This window comes from Anolis carolinensis, chromosome 3 (assembly GCF_035594765.1).
Source record: "Anolis carolinensis isolate JA03-04 chromosome 3, rAnoCar3.1.pri, whole genome shotgun sequence".
Classification (NCBI taxonomy): domain Eukaryota; kingdom Metazoa; phylum Chordata; class Lepidosauria; order Squamata; family Dactyloidae; genus Anolis; species Anolis carolinensis.
This window is the reverse complement of record NC_085843.1, coordinates 118,120,505-118,139,323: the sequence shown is the minus strand read 5'-3', so window position 1 is coordinate 118,139,323 and position 18,819 is coordinate 118,120,505. Positions and strand designations below refer to the sequence as shown.

The following is an 18,819-nucleotide window of genomic DNA, read 5'->3' as shown; positions in this document are numbered from 1 at the left end:
CTTCTCTCAGTCCCACCTCCATCTCAAGCTCAGTTAGTGGGAACGAAAGTGGGCCTCCTCGGTGGCCGCCCTGTGACTCTGGAATTCTCTTCTTCCCAGGGAATCCAGAATGGCCCCCTCCCTGTTGTTCTTCTGGTGGCAGGCTAAAACCTTTTTATTCAGACAGGCTTTTAAAGAAGAAGGGTTTTAAGATAAATTCAGGGGGTGCTGTGGTATTTAACTTTGAATATATTTTAATGGATTTTAACTGAATTTTTAAACATTGTTTATATTTAATCCTGTTTTAATGTTTGCATATTGGTATAATTTAAATTGTATGCTAACACTTCTAATGTAAGCCGTTATGAATCTCCTTTGGGAGAGATAAAGCAGGGTATCAATCAATCAATCAATAATATCCACTTTCTATGGGCCGGTCATAGCTAGGGGTTTCCAGATTTCACAGTCCTGCCCTATTGCCATTCACTGATTGCAATTGGATTTTTCTTGGGTTTGGTTTGCTCGGAAGACATGTGTGTGTGATTTTATTTTATGCGTGGAGGTTGTGACTGACACCTGGTGAGTGTGGAGACTGGGCCACAACTCACTGCACAACATTGTAACTACAGTGTTTACACATATGTAAATCCCCAGCAGGATTCCAGCCAAGGTGTGTATATTTGTGTGCATGAGAAAATGACAAGAGTTATGCTCTAGCAGGGCAAATGACATAGGCTACAATCTTATTCACATTTAATTCCAACTAAGACTCACTGAATTCCATGGGGCTTCCAAGTAGAATCATAGAATCATAGAATAGTAGAGTTGGAAGAGACCACATGGGCCATCCAGTCCAACCCCCTGCTAAGAAGCAGGAAATCGCATTCAAAGCACCCCTGACAGATGGCCATCCAGCCTCTGCTTAAAAGCCTCCAAAGAAGGAGCCTCCACCACGGCCCCGGGGAGAGAGTTCCACTGTCGAACAGCGCTCACAGTGAGGAAGTTCTTCCTGATGTTCAGGTGGAATCTCCTTTCCTGTAGTTTGAAGCCATTGTTCCGTGTCCTAGTCTGCAGGGCAGCAGAAAACAATCTTGCTCCCTCCTCCCTATGACTTCCCTTCACGTATTTGTACATGGCTATCATGTCTCCTCTCAGCCTTCTCTTCTGCAAGCTAAACATGCCAAGCTCTTTAAGCCGCTCCTCATAGGGCTTGTTCTCCAGACCCTTAATCATTTTAGTCGCCCTCCTCTGGACGCTTTCCAGCTTGTCAACATCTCCCTTCAACTGCGGTGCCCAAAATTGGACACAGTATTCCAGGTGTGGTCTGACCAAGGCAGAATAGAGGGGGAGCATAACTTCCCTGGATCTAGACGCTATTCCCCTATTGATGCAGGCCAGAATCCCATTGGCTTTTTTAGCAGCCGCATCACATTGTTGGCTCATGTTTAACTTGTTGTCCACGAGGACGCCAAGGTCTTTTTCGCACACACTGCTGTCAAGCCAGGCGTCCCCCATTCTGTATCTTTGATTTCCATTTTTTCTGCCGAAGTGAAGTATCTTGCATTTGTCCCTGTTGAACTTCATTTTGTTAGTTTTGGCCCATCTCTCTAGTCTGTCAAGATCGTTTTGAATTCTGCTCCTGTCTTCTGGAGTGTTAGCTATCCCTCCCAGTTTTGTGTCGTGTATATTTAAATAAGATTATGTTGATGGTGAAACAATCTTTCCATATCTTGGCATATCTTTTTCACAGGAATGAAAAGCTCTCCAAAACAAACAAACAAACAACAACAACAACAACAACAACAACAACAACAAAGAACATAGGCACAACACTAGCATCAAGTACAAATATGAGTACATGCAAAAGCACATAAGCATCGAAGGACTATTGTTCTGAGGCATTTTTGTACATGAGCAACATACCTTTCCCGAAACAATGGCTTAGGTTCTGGACGGATGGCAGCCATGGAGGGTGGCAGCTGCCTTATGGGAGAAGGAATAGAAAAATTCAAATCCAAGGAGCCTGTCTTTCTGTGCAGAGGTTCCATCTCCATCGCTCCTTGCATTTCACTTTCGATTGGGCAGGAGCCGGCCCTTCCATGGCTAGAGAGAGAAGACAGTTCTGGTCCAATAGCACCCTGCAGCATGCCTTCCACCATTGCCAAAGGGTCATGTGTTGGCGACATCGATGGAGGGGAACGTGATTTCTTTTTTGTTGATGCTCCTGCTAGAAGTTTCAGCAGTCCGCTTTTCTTTTCTTTCTGGATGGAGGTCAAATAAAACATTCAATGTGAGCCATTGTGATCAAACAAGTATCAACTCATTTAGATTTACACCAATAAAAATCCAAGTCATCTCCAGTGCAAATAAAAGGTGGGCTCTTTTCAACCTACATTTTGCTAAAGCTGCAAAGGGAGGATTTACTTAAGTGGAAAAATAAACAAGAACATGAAGCATCATTTGCAAATCTTCTTAGCTAGGAGAGCTACATTGTTACGTGTTGTAAAGGTGATGCACAGTGGAGTTCAAATTGAATCTCCACTGTAATAAACATAAATGACTCATCCAGAAAGAGAAAATGCAACTTTAAACAGCTGGAATTTGAAAAGGCAATATTATTTGATTCTACCCATGGGAGAAACAGAACACTATTTTATTTTATAATTCCACAGTGACAAGTAAATGTTAAATGCATCTCTGCAACAATAAATTGGATGTGTTGTCAGGATTACTTCTTCTCTGCCTATTTTTCTTGCTTTCTTCTTTCTTGCTGAATAAATCCCAGTATTTGAGGGGAGGAGAGTTTCTACATCAGAACATAAAATCTTGCAAGATACTTTACTCTCTTACGAAATCATCTAAGTTCAAACTAGACTATGTTTCACTATAAATATTTCTTCCATGTGTTTACCTCATTCTCCCTTCAATTCTCCCTCCTTCATTTTTCCCTTACATCAACTCAGAAAAGCAGGCGTGGTTCAAGATTACTCTGTTTTGAGTCTGTGTATCCCTGGTTTATAGTGGAATGGAAATAGGATATCATTGGCAGACTGTTTGCACCCTATTTCTTGGGTTCCAGTTCCCTTCTGGTGTAATCCTAGTTTTTTGCCACTTTGGGTGTGCATAGTAGACATGGTTACCCAAAAGTTACCCTATCGCTCATTCTTGTTTTATTTATGGTAGAAGAAACATAAGGAACCACCAAGGAAGTGTTTATTTGAGAGACAGCCCAAGTAGATAGACAGAGAGGTAGGCAGGCAGGCAGATAGGCAGATAAATAAAAATAGATAAATTGAAAGATTAATAGCTGAGAAATTGAGCTTCAAACCTTCATTTTCTCCACATACATTATACCAAGTCTGATTATTCTGTGATGGAGTGCATGCATTTGCATACCACATAGATGGTCAACCAAAGAAAAAGCAAAGGTAAAGGTTTTCCCCTGACATTAAGCCTAGTTGTGTCTGACTCTGGGGGTTGATGCTTATCTCAATTTCTAAGCCGGAGAGCCGACATTGTCCGTAGACACCTCTAAGGTCATGACTGCATAGAGTGCTGTTAACTTCCCACCAGAGCAGTATCTATTGATTTGCTCACATTTGCATGATTTTGAACCGCTAGGTTGGCAGAAGCTGGGGCTAACAGTGGGAGCTTACCTGCTCACCGAATTCAAACTGCAACCTTTTGATCAGCAAGCTCATTGGCTTAACCAAGTATAGGCTGTACAAGTATAGGTGATGGTAATTTCTAAATTGTTATATTACAATAAATTTTGGTTCTATTATTTTCTATTCAAATTGAACACAGCTATATCCACATTTCACCAGCTACACTGTGCTTGGTGGTGTCCAAAACCCTTTCCAAGATTGTAAATTATCTATATTGAGACCACCCTTTCCTTGGCCTAATTTTCTGCCAGGCATTGGGGCTATATCCTTGGGCTACTGGAGGTTTAGGTTTTGCATACATTTGCTTCTTACTTACCCCACCCTTTTAGTTTTCCGGCCAGAAGATTTTAGCTGAGCTGTTCTGCCAGCAGATTACTTTGTTAGCAGTTTTCCGTGATCAAATGTCACTCATAGCAGAAAGGCATTTCTTTCAGTAGAAGAGCTTTTGTCTAGCCCCAATTCTCTATAGCTGGTGCATTTTAAAATTACGAATGCAGTGTTAATAAAGTTTTAATTTTTATTTAAAAACTGCTATCTTATTTTTTTCATCATCACTCTTCTAGGGGATGATTAAAGTAATAACTATTTTAATGTCACCAATTCTGCAAGAAGAAATTACTTCCAGTTTAGACCAACAACTGGAAACAATTTGGATTCAAGACAACATTGGTAGAATAGCTATCAGCATCAAGATAGAGGGAAATTAAGTACAAGACCTGGCTCAATGATCAGCCAAAACAGGGTATTTGGAAAGGAAGGCAGGATAGAAAAAAGGACAGTAATACACAATGCTGTGCTAAAATCTCTGGCATTCATTCATGATAGTGCTGCCCTGGCTTCCAAAGAAGCTTTCTTGTCCCTGCAATTCTTCATTTCTTCAGAACCCACACTGCTGCATATTTTCACGATGTGTATTTTTTTTTCTGTTGCGGTAACTAGCAGGGTGGCAGGCAGATGGCATCTTCAGCACTGACACCTGTTTCTTTGGTAGACAGCAGCTATGGGTTGTGCCCACTGTCCCAAGCCCTGCATTTAACATTGTCCCTTCAAGCAATGATAAGCCCACAGCAGTGACTTGCAACCCTTTGCCTTGCAGGTATTTCAGACTTCAGGTATATCTACATTGTAGAATGAATGCAGTTTGACATCACTTTATTGTTCAATGCTATGGAATCCTGGGAGTTGTAATTTGGTGAGCCATTGATGCTGTTTGGCAGAGAAGGCTAATGACCTTATAAAACTACAAGTCAAATGATTCCCAGAGCATTTATGGGTGTCAAACTGATTGGATGTTCATGCATGACAAGAGGTTGGAGTGGATGGCCATTATGGTCTTTTCCAATTCTATGATTCTTAATTCAATGGTAAGAACAGGATGATTTCAAAAAATTCTTTATCATGAAAGAACCAGCATCTGTGGCACTCTGGCCATAGAGGACGTTATGCATATTTTGTTCAATTGTTGTTTATATGCCAAGGCAAGATCTCAATATTTACAACCGCTTCTGGTTGGAACAACCAATTGGGATCCAAATGCCAAACTGTCCTATTACCTTTCTGGGGAGAATCTACACTCAATCCGCTACACAGCCATTATAAAAGCCACCAACCTAAGCGATCTCTTTATTTCACAAATACAAATACATTTTATTGATTAGCCTTTCAGCTGTATCTTTCTTTCATAAAACGAGGTCTCTTGTCATGGCAATGAATTTATTCAAAATCATTTTGTAATTTAATTTAATCCGATTTTACCAAACTTATTATTTAATCAAGTTTTAAGCGCTTAAATATATTTTGGCTAACAGTTGTAGGAGTGTTGAGATAGGGATTTGTGTTTGTTGTGCCTTTGTATACTTGTTATTTGCTGTTGATATGGTCAGAAGACTAATCAATAAACAAATCTTTCTTTCTTTCTTTCTTTCTTTCTTTCTTTCTTTCTTTCTTTCTTTCTTTCTTTCTTTCTTTCTATGATTCTATGAATTAATTCTATAATGTTGATGAATCCTTCATCCTCTGCCAATGGGTATACTGGCCGAGACTTCTGGAAATCCAACATACCTGGGGGATCCAAAACAGTGGCTTAGAGCTTGGAAGGCTGCTTCAATTGTTTCTGTACAAGCCTATCTGAATAGCTTAGTGCCATTAACTCCGCAATTTTTAGCCACAGCTTGTTTTATTATTGGTTGTGATGGTGCACTTTTTATTTTCAAACCCCCTTATTTGGGGGGGGGGGGTCTTAAACAGTAAGGGAATAGCTTAGGACTTGAAAAACAACTTTAAAAATGTCATTTCCAACCATTTTAACCCTTCCCCATGTGATGAGTAAAAGTTAATCATTACATGATAAAAGGAAACAACATAAGAAACCAATATTATGCCATTTGTTACTTTTATTGTGTTTCTTATGTGCTCTTGCAATGCCAGATCTGCCTTCAGTAAGGAATAATAAATTTCTAAGACCTTGACTTGTTTTTTGGGAATCTAGATGACTATCTGTACTTGTAAGGGTTTTATGTTTAATATTTCCCAGTTTAAACATTTTTTAGTTACAGAATATTTGGGGGCTGGGGTGGGATACTATCATGCCAGACACCATAAAGCAAATAGAAAAGAACATATGGCTGAATATTATCATTCCGTGACAATATTGTAAGACTGAACACGCAATGCACAGTGTTTCACAAATGTATCTAACTGGCCTCCTTCCTTAACCCTTTACAACGTTATCCGTTTTGTCTTTAACACTATTTGCCAGGCCTTTTCCAAATAGCCTTTAAGCTTAGGAAGCAGTCTCTTTCCAATTTTCTGCCAAATTAATCTAAAAGAACAATGTATAGTTAATTCAAGGACACAAAAACAGTTCCCAAAAACATAAGTCTAAAAAAATAATGGCAATTCAGGACAAGCCATAGCTAAAGCGGAATTACCGCTTTCTAGTATACTTGGATCATCAAAACATCACTAGCAAATGTGAATCATATTTACCAGAGTTATTATATCAGTCGCAGTTAACTGAGTACATATGTATATATGTACACATGCATGCATCCAGTTAAGAGGCTATATGCTACTGATAAAATGTCATATCAGCTTTCTTTCAAATTAAAGCATTAATTCTGAAAAAACATGAACCTCCATGCCCATACCTTTGTGAAATGTACATCTTCACATTCCCCATGATTTCATTAGTATTTATGAAATTACTATTACTATATTTATGATTTTCATTCAAATTCAGACTTCAAATTCAACAATGCTCTTGTTGGAATCCTAGTCTATGCACTACATTGCTACATAGGTATGTAGCTACATTGTGAATCCCGCCATCCCATCCTCACCAGTCAGCAGCTGTTGTGATTGACAGGAATCTTTCTCCTGTCACCCAGAAGTGGCTAACATTCCCACTCTCATGTGTGTGATCTCCATTGCAAATGGTAAAAACCAGGTATCTGTTTCAATCAGTCCTTGCACTAGAGATCACTGTGTGTATGTATTTGTGTGTTTGTCACAGTCAGCCACTTTTTGAGTGACAGGAGATCAGATCCCCAGATTCGTAAGGGGACTAGGAATTTTCATGCCATCTAAATCTCACCTAAAAATGAAGGGAAACAGTTGCAGATGTGTAACCATTGATTATGCATTTGTAACAACCCAGTAGGATTTCAGACTCTGTTACTTTGCTACAACAGACTAACATATTGGTCGTCGTATTTCTCCAATTTCAACACGCAATATCACAAATTCTCAGTTAAACAAACCCAAGAAAGAACAATAATGGAAAAAAGAGAATAAAAAGGCAAAAAAGGTGATTTAAATGTGTGAAAAATAAAGTTCTGCAACTCCATTATATTAAGTCAGACTATTGGTCTACTGAAGTCATTGCTCTCTCCACTGGTTAACTCTTTGGTGTTCTGAGTAGGCTTTTCCCCCAGCCCTGCCTAGAGGCCTTGGGACGTCCTGAAATTTTAGTCTGACTATTTGAGAAAGAGTCAGACAGCTACCATTTTGTTATGGTCAAGATACCTTGGGGGAGCAGGCAAGCTTTGTGTACACGTGGCTCTGTTCTCCAACACTACCACTAGCACCTGATGCATGAAGTAGTTGTCACACTGTGTTTGATGGCAGGGTTGGCACTGGTTTTGATCCCTTTCCCTGGCAATGTCAGCACTACCCATAAAGCTTGTCATACCCCCCAACTGTTCTGATTTTTCAGGGACAGTCCTGATTAATCCTAGGATATCTTGCTTTTTCTGCTCCTTTAAAAATATCCCAGTTTCTCCTGTTGTTGTTGTTTATTCATTCAGTCGCTTCTGACTCTTGGTTCCTCATGGACCAACCCACGCCATAGCTCCCTGTTGGCCGTTGCCACCCCCAGCTCCTTCAAGGTTAAGCCAGTTCAAAGATACCATCCATCCAACTCGCCCTTGATTGGCCCTTCTTCCTTTTTCCTTCCATTTTCCCCAGAATCATTATTTTCTCCAAGCTTTCCAAGTTTCTCTTACTTTCCCTTTTGTCCTCAGCTTTCTTCAATTGCTCCAAAATAAGTTCAAAGTGATTCACTCAGTAAGGGAGAGAGGAGAAGAGGAGTGTCTTCTCAGTAGGCTCTGGAAAAACCAAATAGCTGTAGCCTTTTCTAACTTGTATTTTTTCCCTCATTAATACCTACTGCCATCTTGACCACACTCTGCTGTTGCTCAGCCATATATTCTGGTTATCGTCTGTGAAATGTTGAAGGGTATGACAAGCAGAACCCGAAGGCCTGATCTCCACTGTATTGTTACATATCATTCTCATCCAATTCCCACATAATGGTCTAGGTTGCAGAAAATCTTTGACTCTACTGCAGTGTTTCTCAAGGTAGTACTACTACGTACAAATCGACAGAGCTCGTTCAACACTTCCAAACTACAGTCAAAACTGATCAAAACAGGACTCACTCAGGCCTTAATTTGTATTTTATCGCCATAGGTTGCTTTCAACAAGGCCAATGTCCTACAGAAGACATGATGTTTGAAAGGGGAGCAATACAATACTGTTTGTTTTATATACAGTAGATTCTCACTTACCCAATCTTTGCTCATCCAATGTACTGTATTATCCAATGCAATCTGCCTTTTTGTAGTCAGTGTTTTCAATACATTGTGATGTTTTGGTGTTAAATTCATACTACGTAATGTTACCATGTATTAAACTGCTTTTTCTGTCAATTTGCTGTAAAACATGATGTTTTGGTGCGTAATTTGTAAAATCATAACGTAATTTGATGTTTAATAGGTTTTTCCTTAATTCCTCCTTATTATTCAAAATTTTTGCTTATCCAACGTTCTGCTGGCCCGTTTATGTTGGATAAGCAAGACTCTAATGTACTTCAATTCCTGATTTTCATATGTTTTGATGAAATGTTACATCAAGATCCTCTACTGCCTTCCAGATTCAACGTGTCCTTACACATTTTCATGATTTTGACACTCTACCATGGTGGTTAAAATTACTGTTTGGACGACTCATAACAATACATTTTAGTGCAGTGTAGATGGGTCCCCAGTTTCTATTAAGCCCATGTTTTCCACTTATCATTTGATCACATGAAGATAAATTCCTGAGAAAGGTATACTGCAGAAAGACAGAGAAAATGGTAAGTTTAAGCTAGCAGCTCTTCTCTTTGATAAATTGTTGCGTGAAGGCATCTCAGGAGTGTGGTGTGACATGGGCATTCCCGTACTAAATGATCAGAACTCTTGTAGCAAAATGCCGTGACAAAAGTTCTGAAGATGTTCAAAGAAAATTTTCGCGGAAAGATGATAACGATAAATTTAGTGTGATAAAGCTTACAGTCTTTTAAAAGCACATCCCTGTGGAACAGTCTCATCCTACGCTTGGTTTTCAAGCAGTCACAGGGCATGATTTTAAAAGCATGAGCACAGCCATATAATCAATTTTTATATTAATTAGGAAGTCTCTGTGAAACGCTGCCATACTTCTGAATGTTTGGATGATGCATAAATACTGAAACAGATGAGCTGATTTTTAATTCAATGAAATAGCCAGAAAAGGGCTTATTAGGAACACTAAGGAAACCCCTACCGCAAATTTACTGCATCACTGCATTGATAAATAAGGGTTTCTAGGCAATAGTAATAAAATGAGCACTATACTAGTTAGATTATTGACTAGTATTCTCAGGTTCTCCCATTGTGCATATGGAGGAAAATAGGTTATTGGCCACTGGGATTTAAACACCCACACACAGAGAAAAGAAAAAGTTAGCTAATGTGCTGCATATTCTGGAAGGCTAATAAGATCTTGACGTGATGAAATTCAGCTTCAGGCTTGATAATACTTTAACATTATACTTACAAGATTAGTTCAATTTCTTGGCTTTCAGCAGAATTGCATTTTTATTTTGGAAGCAAAACAGATAAAACAACTTAGTCTTGCATTCTTTAATCTCATTAAATGTCAGAAACTTGGTATGTATATTTCTTTGTGGAGGAAGAGGGACACAAATTTGAGAACTAGCTAATAAAATTGTGGCAGCCATTCCTGTCCATGCTCCTCACATTATCAGTTCTCAAATATTTGCAAAACGTTGGCCGATGCTCTTAGAATGCTTATATCCTTATTAATGGTTACACAAGAAGAATATGCATTAAATATTATTTTACTTTAGATCACTGCATGTTCTTTTCAGAAAGAGCTCCAATCTCCCACCTAACTTATTCTGTTTGTGCTACTCCAACATCCAATATTTTGTGGAATGAAACTCTGTTTGGTAAATTTCTTATTCTAATGATGTGTCAAAAGATCATAAGAAGTGTGAGAGCATGCAGCCAGAGCTTGGAATGTTACTTTTAAAAGGGAACTAGTTCATTCATTCATTACTCTTATTGTCCAAAAATTGACTACTAGTTAGTGCCATTGAAAACAACGATGGTAACTCATTGAGTTACTTCTTTCTAACCAATTGCTACTGATATTACTATCCTGCTATAGGAAAAATGTGCCCATGCTCTTCCACATGACCAATACATATATCCCTCACCCAAAAATTCTGAGAAAAATGTGAAGTGCGTTACAAAGCAACCCTTTACAATTGCAGCACAAGGAGGCCACTCATGTAGCCCCTCCTCCTTCCCTTGCCAATTCTCAGACCAAATGAGACACACATCCACTAATGAATAACAGGAATACAACCCACTATTGCTCCACTGAAATGAAGTGAATTAGAGCCATGACCATTAGAGGCACAAACATAACTCAATTTCAGCTTATTACTACAAAAAGTAAGTAGATGTCAAGGTAGCTCGTTAAAAAACAAGTACTTCCTAGTTGTAGACACTGCAATTATTTGAAAATCTTGTAAAGAAAAATATTAGAATACGTAAAACCAAAACTAGTGTTCTCTTCACTAGAAGAGGAATCTGAGAGGGAGGAACCTACTAATATTCAGCATCTACGCCTGGATTTTGAAATGGGCCTATATATTCAGCAGTCTTGTGGCAATGTGTAAATACTCTAATTCAGATGACAAATCTGTAACTTATGCCAGCATTTAATTCTGCACCAAGGAGGAAATATTCCATTATTGTTGTCATTATTATTTCCTGCTTTTATTTCTTGATTGAGATGCAAAACAGCACACAACATTAAAAAACAAACTCAATTTATAATCCAACATATACAAACATTAAAAAAATTAAACATACAACTAAAATTAGTTAAAACACTGTCCGCACTGAAAAACTGTTAAAATAATCAGATATCCTACAGCAGCTCCTGCCTCATTCTTAAAAATGTTTTTTTTCCCCAAAACCTGCCTGAAAAGAAAGTTTTTAGTCTGCTGCTGAAGAGGCAGTCACCGAGAGGCAGTCCAGCAGGAAGAGGGCCATTCTGGCTATCAGAGCTGAGGGGCAGTCACCGAGAAGGCCCTCTCTTTCGTTCCCAACAACCGAGCTTGCAATGGAGGTAAGACCATGAGAAGGACCTTTCCTGAAGATCTAAGAGCCTGGGCAGGTTTGTACAGGCAGATATCATCTGCCCAATAGCCTGGACCAAGCCGTATAGGGCTTTATCAGAAACACTTTTAATTGCCTGCTCCCAAAAGTGGAGCTGTTGCAAAAGGGGAGTTTTGTGGTCCTGGTAGCCAGCCCCGTTAGCAATCTGGCCACAGCTCTTTGAACCAGCTGAGGTTTCTGAAGCAGTTCCACAAGGAGTGCATTATAGTAATCCAAATGGGATTCACCTAAAGCATGTATCACCATGGCCAGATTTGGCATTTCAAGGAGTAGGCATAGTTGGCACACAAGTTTTAATTGAGCAAACACCCTCCTGGCCATCTCAGATACCTGGGTCTCCAGGTTCAGCACTGAGTTGAGGAGGACCCCTAAACTGTGGACCTGTGTCTTCAGGGGGAGTGTAACCCCATCCCCATCAAGCCTTCTGACTGACCAGGAGCACCTCTGTCTTGTCTGGATTAAGTTTTAATTTGTTTGCTTTCATCCAGTCTGATGACAAACACTGGTGTAGGACCAAGACAGCTTCCTTGGCTTGGGGTGGAAGGGGGCAGTAGAGCTAGCCTTTATTATAAAAATGTAAGAACATATTGAAAATTTGGGAAAATCAAACATATGTTTGAGTACATGATGAGAGAAGAGTTGATGGACAACGACTGAGCAGACTGTAAAGTAAAACTACCTGCACTAGAGGAAAAGATCCATAGTTACACATCAGTGCATTTTGATGTGAGAGATAGCCAGAAACAATGGACCACAGCTTCCAGTTTATGTATCCACAGTCCAGCAAAATGTTGGTCCATGTGTACAACAAAACCATTGGGCTTGTGCATATATATGACAGATTGTGTAATTCTATGTACCTGTCAGACATTCAGGCAACATGTTAACTTCTGTGGAGAAGTGTCTATGTAGTAATCCCAAGTTAACTCATAAGTTTGGTCCCCAAATATTCTTGATATGTACTTTTTGAATGCTTAAGAGCATGGTACAACCCCATTTTGAATGATGATGGGGAAATTCAAGTGTGGTGATTTGAAAGGAAATATCTGATAGTACTGAGGAAAATTTACTTTCTGAAGAAACCAGGATTCCTATGCAACTAAATCCCATTTAACCCAACTGACAATACAGTGACATATGGATTGTCAATGTCCAAAATTCAAAAACATCCAAAACACTTAAAGAAAGTCATTTTTGAGCAATGTCATACTGCATATGTAAAAGAACTATAGCCAAAAAAGAATGGGTGGGGAATGATTTGCTTTATTATAATATTTGAGCTATACTATGTTTTGACAGCTGGGATTCATACGTTTGGCTGGGCTAATAGCCAGCTTGAGAAATATTCATCATCTGATTGCAAGAATCTTATCCTTATGTTCTAACATTGAAAAAAATGATGGGAAGGATGCTAAGCATGAGATCCACTTCTGCATAATGTATTCTACATATTGTTAGAAACCTCCATGATCACAAAAAATCAGGCAAAGAAACCTTACAGCCCCACTCACAGCCCAATACTCAATCCAAGTGAGAACAACACCTGCACTGAAGTTTTTGGACAATGGATTGGGAAAGAAGACAGTGGGTTACAGAGAGTAACAGGGAAAGGTTTTATTGCTCTTTTCTCAATGGCAGCTTCCCAAAGAGGCTGACATAATCGAGCTCAATCTTTCTCTGTAAGGAATAGCTCTCTTCAAACCTTTTCATATATTAACTGAGTCAATGTATTTTATTATTCAAGGTTGGTTTGCAATTTTGTGCACAAAATAGCTAAAGATATCTGTGGAAATAAACTATAGAGTGGAAAATGTAGATACAAGACACATCCTCTACTGTTTTATATATAATCCAGCTTTATGCTTAGATAGTGCTGTCCCAGTCATGTTTATCCCAAAGCCCCATTGAGTTCAATGAGATTTGACTCATCAGAAAGTTCAACTAAAATTTCAGCCTTGATTCTGACAAGATAATATTTAATAGTACCATACCTGAGTGGAAAAGCTTTTGAAAAGGTGATAGTTGATTCCTGAAAGAACATCTCACTGTCCTTAAAATTTTCCCCAGTAATAGTATTTATTTATAAAATCAATTATATGTTAAAAAGCAAGATGGGAATGACCCCTTTAAGACACAATACAACAGGGAAGAACAGACCCACTCTCAGAGCCTTGAGGAATTACTTTGTGGACTATAAACCCTAGAATCCTCCAATTTTTAAGCAGATGTAGTCCCCACTGTTACATAATTGCAATAATGATCAGATAAAATTATTGCCAACCAATATCTAGATGACCATGGGATCTAGTGGACTTCCCCCCATGCTAGTGGCCTCCAGATCTTTTGACCTATAATTTCTGACTGGGTTGATAGAAATCGAGATGAAAAACATCAGATGGGGATGCCTGACCCAGAGAAAGAACCAGTACAGGGGATATGTAGCATAAAGTAAGTAATGTCAATGGTCTGCTATGTTACAGATTGTGAAACTTGCATCATCCCAACATGTGCCCCAATTGTGCAGTTGTTTGAGTGCACGCTAAGTGCACTATGGGATGCATTTATAGAATAACTTAAAATGCAGGGTTATGTTTACTATTCTGCTGGCAAAGTCTACATCCATAACCAGAATCAGAAGACACAACATATTGAAAAAATACAACCAGAAACATACGAACACTTATGTTGGTGTTACATCACCAATGGAGTCTTGACAATAACGGTTTAATGATGTTGTATCCTACCTCGAGCCACAGGGGTGGGTGGGTATTATTCTTAGGAGCCGTGGTGGTGCAATAAGTTAAATCCTTGTGCTGGCTGAACTGCTGACTTGAAGGTTGGTAGTTTGAATCTGCGAGACGGTGTGAGCTTCCATCTGTCAGCTCTTGCTTTCCATACATGGACATGAGAGAAGCCCCCACAGGATGGTAACACATCCGGGAGTCCCCTGGGCAACGTCTTTGAAGACGATGAATTCTCTCACATCAGAAGTGACTTGCCTCAATTCACTTCTGATATGATTTAAAAAAATTATTATTATTATTATTATCATCATTATTATTATTCTAAATCTCCTTTTAATTTTATTTTATTTTTATTAACCTTTTTAGGGACTCAAGGTAGAGCTGTTTATTCCTTTTCTATTATTCCTGAAGAAGTGCTTTCAGGAATTCACTGTCACCTTTTCAAAAGCCTATCCAGGAAAATAATTTCACACAAATATTCTGTGTCTTCTATTCCATGAGAACACAAACAAAATCAACAATGTGGGGAGGAGAGAAAAAAAATCTACAAACACAGCAGATTTTTTTTTACCAATCTCATAACTATTTCAAAGCCAAGATACTATCCTCTGGAGCAGGGAAATCTGTGGGCCATGTGCACTGGATACAGCCCCAAATGTGCACTGAAAGGAAATTGAACTTTAGCAGTACATAAGTTTGCTTGAGCTTTTATCACTACAATGCAAAACTTGGCAGTGCTATATCTCTATAGTTAAAACAAATTAGAAATGAGGAGAGCCATTATATACAGCTGTATCATATTTTGTTTGATGTATTTTACCATCTTCTGGATTTAAATTTTGTGTTATGACTTCTTACACGCACTAGTGCCAAAAAGGTCAAATATTTAATCGTGTTCTAAACTGAAATAAAGTTCCATCTTGAAATAATTTAAGGCTAAGCATAATAAACCCTCAATTATGTCTTAACTACCATAAGAATTTATTGACAGCCTCAATATGAAATTCAACTTGGTAGAATTCTTGAAAACAAACTGTATGTCCTATGTCTGTTTTTATTGTTGTGTTTATTGTTTTATTGTTATTTTAAAGCTAAGTGTATTGTTTTAATCTATTTCTGTAAACCGCTCTGAGACAAACTGGGAGTAGCGGTATACAAGTCTAATAAATAAATAAATAAATGTATGATCAGGGTTCACAATTATTTTTTTTCATGTTTAGCTTATATTGGAACATACTCACCAACTCTCAAAGAGTTGGCCAATTTCAAAGTATTTCAAGAACAAGAAATCTCTCTTCTTCTGAGCAGCTATACAGAGTTAAATGCACTTTCCCTTTTGAACAAAACATAGTTGAAATACAGAAGTTAATACTTAGTCAATCCTGTCTTCAGGATGAGCTTTTAAAAAGTGTACCACAGGTTAAGACTTCCTTCTGCCAACAGGCTTTTGGGGAAGGGTAAGGAGCAGGTTCTGCAGACATTGGGTGGGATTGCAGGGGGGACAAGAGTTTTAAAGGCCATTTTAGTGTATTTACTGTATTTTAATTCTGGTTTTACCACACTGTTATTATTTAATTGTTTTTGAACCTTTGTATTTTTAAAAACTGTCCCCAAGGGGAGAAAAGCAGGATAATAATAATAATAATAATAATAATAATAATAATAATAATAATAATAATTGTATCTTGTCAGAAGCAAATTGAGAATACAGTTATAATGTATAGAAAAACCACAAAATTAAAAACTTAGCATTATATTAAATTTCCTTTGACCAGAAGCTAGTCACTTTGAGTGCCTCTGGTGTTGCTGCAAGAAGGTCCTCCGTTATGCATGTGGCAGGGCTCAGACTGCATTGTAGTAGGTGGTCTTTGGTTTGCTCTTCTCCACACTCGCATGTGGTGGACTCCACTTTGTAGCCCCCTTTCTTAAGCTTAGCTCTGCATCTCGTGGTGCCAGAATGCAGTCTGTTCAGCGCCTTCCAAGTGGCTCAGTCTTCTGTATGCTCAAGGGGGAGTTTCTCATCTGGTACCACTGATTGAGGCTCTGGGTTTTAACCTGCCACTTTTGGACTCTCACTTGCTGAGGTGCTCCTGCGAGTATCTCTGCAGATCTTAGGAAGCTATTTCTTGATTTAAGGTGTTTGTTTGCTGGTTGATATCTGAACAGAGGATGGGCCAGAGATGTCAATGCCTTGGTCCTTTCATTATTGGCTGCTACTTCCCAATGGATGTCAGGTGGTGCAATACTGGCTAAAAAGCATAATTTCTCCAGTGTAGACATCCTGTGATAATGCGGCATGTCTCATTAAGAGCAACATAATAATAATAATAATATGGTTATACAGTGATCCTAGTTTTTTTTCATGTCAGGAGTGACCTGAGAAACTGCAAGTTGCTTCTGGTGTGAAAGAATTGGCTGTCTGCAAGGGCGTTGTCCAGGGGACACCCAGATGTTTTGATGTTTTTACCATTCTTATGGGAGGCTTCTTTCATGTCCCCACATGGAGCTGGAGCTGATAGAGGGAGCTCATCCACGCTCTCCCCAGGTTGGATTTGAACAGGCAACCTTTAGGTCAGCAACCCAACCTTCAAGTCATCAGTCCAGCCGGCACAAGGGTTTAACCCACTGCGCCACTGGGGGCTCCTAATGATCCTAGTGGTATTTTGATTCTGAGTGAACAGTTTGGACAAATATTCTCAAAGACTTCTTCTATGATTAAATAAAAGGACAATAATTCAATGTTTTTCTTGAACAAAGATGTTCAAAGCAAATAGCTTTCCTTATTACATATTTTTACAGACAGTAATAATCAATGCCAGCAAAGAGTGCTGGAAAATGCATATTACAACAATATTCTTCAGACATCTGGACTTGTAGTAAAGAAATGTCCTGATATTTGCCAACTTTTGATTTCACATTGGAATAAATATACAGCAACCAGTACCATCCACGGTTTTAAAGCTCAAGGTTGTGGTTCTTTTCTGTAAGAGTTTTGTATACAGTACTTTTTAAAAATGATTTTGTTGATATATGAGAAGCAAGCAAAGTTTTCACTTCCTTCCTCTAGTTATAGCCTACGTTATCCTTGGTTATTGTTCATAACAATAAAAGTGCCTTCCTTTCTTTTATAGCTCTACAGTTAATAAAGAATCCATTTTAAAGGGATTTTTAAGAGAGTAGAGTTGATCCTCTCCCATTTTAGAATCCTTTCTTGTATATACCATGATGAAAATAAAATGCATTCTTTCATTTTAAAAAACAAAAGTTCTCATCAATGAATAAATGCTAACCTTTATGGATAAAAATGTATCGTGTTTTCACAAAGTGGGAAGAGAACAGGTCAATATGCATGGCTAGTTGAACTAATACTTATGATTAAGATTGTCTATCACTGTCTATGTTATATATATATTTGTTTACTTAGGATGCCTTTACACTGTAGAATTCATGTAGTTTGATACCATCTTAACAATCATAGCTCAATGCTATTGAATCATGGAACTTGTAATTTTACAAGGTCTCCAGCTTTCTATACCAAAGAGTTCTGATGTCTCATCAAACTACAAATCCCAGGATTCCATTGAATTCAACCATGGCAGTTAAAATGGTGCCAAACTGCATTGATTCTACAGTGTAGATGCATCCCTACCTACCGTGTTTCCCCGAAAATAAGACCTCCCCAAAGAATAAGACCTAGCAGGGTTTTGGGGGGATTGCCAAATATAAGGCCTCCCCTGAAAGTAAGACCTAGCAGCTAAGGCTGCAGCAGAGTTCCATTGGGAAGCATGGCTGCAGGGCAGAAGCAGCACACATACATACACCGGAGGGAGGGAGGGAGGGAAAGTGCTTGCTTTCTGGGCCTCCCTCCCTCCCTCCCTCGCCTTGCCTGTCCCCCAGCCGAGGCTTGAAAAACCTTCCGTGGCTGCTGCCTGCGCTGCCGTTTCTTCCTTCTCCGTCCTGGCCATGCTGGCCATGCTCTCTTCTTCCCAGAGGCTTCTGATTGGCTCCTGGAGCCAGGGCAAGGGAGGGTGGGAGGGAGGGAAGGAAGAGGGCTTTGCACTCGTCCCCAAGGCTTCTGTGCTCCTTAAAGGTACAGGACGCATTGGGATTCTCCTCTCATCCTTATTCCTATCCTATGCCATGAAACTGATTATTTTATACTATTATTCTATTGCCATATTATTATCATCATATTCTGTTACTATTATTATATCCCATTATTATATTATCCTATTAATATATTTTAAATCATTATATTATATTTTTCTATTATCATTATATTATTATTCTATTATATTTTCATATTATTATATTATTATTCTGTTATTATTAAATTCCATTTTATATTACCCTATTAATATATTTTATATCATTATATTCTATACTATTATTCTATTATATTATCATATT

The 18,819-nt window shown here is 38.6% G+C and overlaps 1 protein-coding gene across 3 annotated transcripts in view; it reads right to left on the bottom strand.

Annotated features, from left to right (window-relative positions):
* Positions 1-18,819, bottom strand: part of sh3rf3 (SH3 domain containing ring finger 3) — a 292,799-nt gene that overhangs the window by 13,068 nt on the left and 260,912 nt on the right. For all 3 annotated transcript variants that reach the window (XM_008107051.3, XM_062975422.1, XM_062975423.1), the window contains one exon: positions 1,903-2,240. In XM_008107051.3, the coding sequence (XP_008105258.2) occupies positions 1,903-2,240 (338 nt within the window). The remainder of the gene's footprint in view (positions 1-1,902; positions 2,241-18,819) is intronic.